Consider the following 5,202-nt stretch of genomic DNA (forward strand, 5'->3'; position numbering starts at 1 on the left):
TGTCTGTGCTGCCTTGGGGTCCGAGCCTGCCTTGGCCAGGGTGGGAGGTGGCGCCAGCCTCCGTGCTGCTCTGGGGGCAGGTCCTGCCTCATGCAGCAGCTCTGTGCTATCACTTCTTCCCACCGCAGTGACCTTGACTCCTGGGAAGTGAGCTGGGCAGCTGGTACCAGGGTGGGCTTGGGGCTGTAGTCATGAAATTAATCGAGTGGTAAACAGCCTAAATCCCGTGTAACTCTGTCCCAAACTACAAACGCTGCCCCTCCCTGAGCGGATTGTCTGGAAGTATTTACATGTGATTATAACAGCTCATCTCGGAGTTTTAGTTCTATGCTTTTGTATTAAACTGATTATCTGCAGGGGGGAAAAAGGCCTGGAACCACCCAACTTCAGCAGGAGCTGCACTGCCTGAGACCTGTGCTGACTGTGCAAGGGATGGCAGAGCCGTGAACGGGGCTGCTGGCCCAGCACCGGGGCTCACACTACAACCAGCACCTGCAGGCAGTGTCTGGGGTCTGCTGCCCCTGCCAGCAGCACTGCTCCCTGCTGGGGGGGCCGGGCAGCCTCCTGCTCGTCCCCGGCCCCGCAGAGCTGCGTGCCATCCCTCCTGCCGAGCCGTACAGCCAGGCTCCCGGTGGCCAGCGGTCACTGCCCATGGGCTGGCAGTGCCCCACCACGGCCCTGCCCTGTCCCTGCTGGGGCTGCGTCCAGCCGTGCTCGCATCCCCCTGCAGCCGTACCTGTTGCCAGCTGCCTGCAGCTCCGTCCGCGTTTGGCCGTGCCCACCAGCTGTGTGAGGTTGGCCACGGCCCTCCCCATCCAGCTGTGCAGCACAGGGTTAATGCCGCAGCAATCCACAGGCGCTTTCCTAGATTACAGCCCCATTATCTAATAAAGCGGATCCGCAGCACCGCTGTGCTGATTAGGGCTGGCGGAGTCCCGTGGGGACAAGGTTACGGGGCTGTGGCAGCAGCATGGGGGCCCTGGCTGGTTCCCCGTCCACCCTGGCTGTCCGGCCCCGCCGTCCCCTCCCGGCAGCGGCGCAGGCGTCCTGGCGTCCGCGCCTGGGGCGGCCGGAGAGCACGGGACCAGCCCGAGGTGGGGACGGGCCGGGGCTGGGGTGGACGGGGCTGGGGCGCCAGGCTCGTGGGGGCTGCTCGTGGGGCCGCGGGTGCTGCTGGGGCTTGGCCACGGGGTGCAGTGGGGGCTCGGGGCCTGGGTGGGAGCTGGCTCGGGGCACCTCGGCCCCGCAGCTCCCGCTGTCACCACAGGCCTGCAGGGAGCAGGGGGCTGCGGGGCTCATTAGCTCCAGTGACCTTCTCCTTCCTGTCCCCGGGCAGTGCTAAGCGGGTTTGTTACATATTTAATATCCTGAGAGCGTTATTAGTCGGTATTTAACAACGGATACAACCTGTGGGATAATCCGTCTGGGCGGGTGGCGTGGAGCAGGAGTCAGGGGGCTCCAGGGACCCCACGCTGCTGCGTGCCCCCCCCACCGGCCCTGGAGCCTGTGGGGCTGGGTCCCAAACAGACAAAGGCTCCCGGGGCAGCAGCAGGGCCCCTTCCCCTTCCCCTTCCCCTTCCCTTCCGTCCCTCCCGACAGGAATCCAGCTGCGGCCTCCTGCCAGCGGTTGCCTCTTGCACAAGGGCCGAGGCAGGGAGGCGTTAACTGTTTCCTAACTCGGCAGTGGGAGCGCAGCGCGGGCGGCCAGCACCGAGCGAGGGCCCCGGGCCCTGCAGGGAGCAGGGCGATGGCTGCAGGGTGACAGAGCAGGGCGCAGGGCGGCCCGGAGGCAGCTGGGCTGGGGCACAGCCCGGTGTCGGCGGCTGCAGTGCCCCGTGCTCGCTGCTGACCCTGCGCCCTGCCCCGCAGGCCGAGCTGTGCCGCGTGCCAAGGACACGGCGCCGCAGGCGGGCTGCCTCCGAGCACGGCAGCGCCGGACACCGTGGCTCTGTGCCAGGGCTCCCCAGCGGGGGCTGAGGCCCTCGGGGCTGTCCCCCCCCAGATCCTGGTGACGGACTTCAGCGCGGCGGTGAGCAGGGGGAGCAGGGCTGCAGGCACCCCACGGGCTGCGGCACGGGTGTGAGGGCTGTGGCCCTGCTGTTCCTGGGGCTCCCCCTGCTCCCACGGCCACGCTGGGGCTTGGGGATGCCCATGCGAGCACGGCCCCTCACCGAGCCCCACGCTTCCCCTGCTGTGCCTGGGCCAGAACCCCGCGGGCTGGCACTGCCCTGACCCGCAGCCAGAGCCGGGCGAGGAGGACAGCGAGCAGGACGCCAGGGAGGCATCCGAGGATGGGAGCAGCAGCGTGGGCGCCAGCCCCGTGGCTGTGAGTGCTGGGCCGGGGCCTGGGGCTCGCCGGGTGCTGGGTGCCCCGGGGAGCGCTGCTGAAGGTTTCCGTCTGCAGCTGGACCCAGTGGAGAAGGAATGGCTGCAGGGAGCAGCCGGCGGGGACCTGCCCGTCCTGAGCCACCTCCTGCAGCAGGAGCCCGCCCTGGCCACCAAGAAGGTGCGTGCTGTGGGGGGGGTCCGGACTGAGCTCGGCTGCGGGGCTGGGGCTGCGGGGCTGACCCGCGCCTCTTGCCCCCCTCCCCGTCCTGCAGGACTTCACCTCGGTGAGTGCGGGGTGCCCAGCGCAGCCCCGGAGCCCCCAGCCCCTGACCCTAGGGCTGGGGGGGTTGATGGGCACCCAGGGGCACCGCAGCTGCCCTGGGATGGGACAGGCTGTGGTGCATGGCATCGCTGCGCCCCATCCTGCCCCACCCCACACCCCGCCACCCCCCGGCACTGACCCCTGCCTCTCCCGCCCCCCCCCACTGCGCCGCTGCCACCGTGGTGCCCAGGGGGTAAGTGGGGGGCGTGGGGCTGCTGCGGGCATGGGGGAGATGCAGGAGGGGGCCAGGGTGGTGGGACAAGGTCACGGGGAGGAGGACGGGGTCTGGAGGCACGTGGGGTCATGGAGGGAATGGGGCCGTGGGAGGGATGGGTGTGTGGGACCATGGGATGGGGGTGCTGTGGGGAGGGAGGGGGCCAGGAGTGCTAAGGGGCCAGGAGGGGTGACGGGGGCTGACAGTGCAGTGGGGAGAGGGCAGAGTCCACAAGGGAATGGGTATGGGAGGCCAGGGGCCATGGGGGGGGGACGGGGCACTGGGGGAGCCAGGGACTGGGGGAGGCCGTGGGGCCGGGAGGGGAGGGTGCGTTTCCTTCAGTGGCTGCAGCCGACGTCCCTCTGCCCACCGCTGGCCCCCCTCCACTGTGGCTGCCACCCTGCCCCGTGCAGTTCGTAAGTCCGAGTCCTTCTTGGCTTCGCGCTGGCCCTGGCGGGGCTGAGCAGGCTGGGGGCGGATGGGGGAGCCCCCCACTCACCCATCCCATGCCCCCCGTCCTTCTGTCCCCTGGCCCTGCACCCCCCGCCCACCTGCCCCGCAGACCGCGTTGCACTGGGCAGCAAAGCACGGCAAGGAGGACATGGCCGCGATGCTCGTGGATGCTGGGGCTGACATCAACATGAGAGCGGTGAGTGGGGCACGTGGCACGAGGGGGCTGGTGCCCGGGGCTGAGGCACCCCCGTGCTGACGGTGCCTCTCCTCCCCTGCCCCGGCCGTGCCACATCCAGCACGTGAGTACAGGCCCCGGCTGGCGGTCGCTGCTGGGCCGGGGGGTGCTGAGCACGTCACACGTGGTGCCCGGCTCTGCCCCCACAGCAGCTCTCTCCCTCGGGCAGGGCGTGAGTATGCTCAGCTGGACGGATGGACGCGCTGCAGGACTGGCCTCGGATGGGGGGTGCGGGGGGTGCCCTGGGAAGGGGCCGGGGCGTCCCCAGAGCAGTGGGAATGGGTGTCCCTGGCAGGGTGGTGGCAGCAGCAGGGTGACCCAAGAGGGTGTGTGGTGGGGGGCTTTGGTCTCTCCTCCTGGGAGCAGGCGGTGCTGGGGGCCACAGCACAGCCCCGTACCCCCCCGGGGCCTGGTGTCCCCCAGGGCTACACCCCCCTGCACATCGCCGCGCTCCACGGGCACCGCCAGATCGTGGACCTGCTCATCGAGCGCTTTGGTGAGGGCCCTACCTGAGGCCCCCAGCCCACGCCTGGGGCTCTCGCCCCCCCCCCCCCCCCCCCAGGTCCCAGCAGGGTCACGGTGTCAGCACTACCCTGGGGCCCTCTGGGACTGGCCCCGAGCGGTGGCTCAAGCATCTCTCCCGCAGGGGCCAAGCAGAACCTGCGGGACTACAGCGGGCACCTGGCCGGGCACTACCTGGGCTCTGCAGCGACGCTGGACGGGGACCCCGACACCCCCCGTAAGAGCCCGCCCGGCTGGTGGGGAGTCCTCTGGTGTGGGATGAGATGGGGGCATGGGGGGGGGGACCGGGGTTGAGGAGGGGACGGGGCTGGGGAGGTGTTTGGGGACATGGGGGACACACAGGTGGGGATGCTGTGGGTCCCGGGGGAACAGGGGCTGGGGGGTGTTCTGGGTCGTGGTGGGGGCACAGGCAGGGGTGTGGGGGACACGGGATGGGAGTGCAGGAGCTGCACTGTCCCAGGGACCATGCAAGGAGGGTGGTGGTGGGGGGGGAGTCTTGCTGATGCTGATGGGCTTGGTCCCAGAGCTGCCCTCGGGCCGCGGTGAGCGCGGCCGGAACCGGCGCCTGGCCTGCCTGCTGCTGCCCAAGGCCGGCGGGCAGGCGCGGCGGCGCTGGGGCTCGGCCGAGGACCTTGCGGAGCCAGAGGAAGAGCGAGCCCCGGCGCAGCTCCTCGCACCGCCCGCGTCCTACCGGGCCGTCCGCAAGTTCTCTCGCTAGCCCAGACCTGGCCCCACGGCGTGGTGGGGGGCTCGGGGGTCAGGCACGAAGATGGGGCCGGACGCTGTCTGGCACTGCAGTAAAGCTCCGTGTGCACCGCGTCCCCGTGCCTGGCGTCCCTGTGTGCGCCGTTCCTGTGGGGCCACGGCCACTCGTGGGGCCAGGCGGCACGGCCTCACGCAGCGCCCCTGTTCGTGGGGGCTCTGCACAGGGCCGGGGGGTGCCTGGGTCCTGCTGTGGGTGCTGGGCACATCCCGGCTGGCGATGGCCACGCGGCGCAGCTGTGCCGTGCCAGCCCCTGCCCGACGGGAGCCGGTGCGGGGGGCGAGGGGGGTGCCAGGCGCTGCCCCAGATCCGTGCTGCTGCTTTAACAGGCGCTGCCAGAGCGCTAATACCCCCTAATCAGCTGT

General features: G+C 70.5%; 1 protein-coding gene across 1 annotated transcript; it reads left to right on the forward strand.

The window, feature by feature from the left end:
* Positions 1-3,148: 3,148 nt before the first annotated feature.
* LOC118258425 (ankyrin repeat domain-containing protein SOWAHC-like) lies at positions 3,149-4,893 on the forward strand. Its single transcript, XM_035567213.2, has 6 exons — positions 3,149-3,280; positions 3,427-3,513; positions 3,614-3,724; positions 3,976-4,048; positions 4,199-4,291; positions 4,599-4,893. The coding sequence occupies exons 2-6, from the start codon at positions 3,466-3,468 to the stop codon at positions 4,790-4,792; spliced, it is 519 nt and encodes a 172-aa protein (XP_035423106.2). The 5' UTR covers positions 3,149-3,280; positions 3,427-3,465; the 3' UTR covers positions 4,793-4,893.
* The last annotated feature ends 309 nt before the right edge of the window (positions 4,894-5,202 follow it).

The sequence above is a fragment of the Cygnus atratus genome, chromosome 16 (assembly GCF_013377495.2).
Source record: "Cygnus atratus isolate AKBS03 ecotype Queensland, Australia chromosome 16, CAtr_DNAZoo_HiC_assembly, whole genome shotgun sequence".
NCBI classification, from domain to species: Eukaryota; Metazoa; Chordata; class Aves; order Anseriformes; family Anatidae; genus Cygnus; species Cygnus atratus.

Excerpts from the sequence above, each read along its gene's own strand:
- LOC118258425 (XM_035567213.2), top strand. The coding sequence starts at position 3,466 with ATGGCCGCGATGCTCGTGGATGCTGGGGCTGACATCAACATGAGAGCG. Across the intron at positions 3,514-3,613 it reads CTGACATCAACATGAGAGCG|CACGTGAGTACAGGCCCCGG; the intron begins GTGAGTGGGGCA and ends TGCCACATCCAG. Across the intron at positions 4,292-4,598 it reads CGGGGACCCCGACACCCCCC|AGCTGCCCTCGGGCCGCGGT; the intron begins GTAAGAGCCCGC and ends GCTTGGTCCCAG.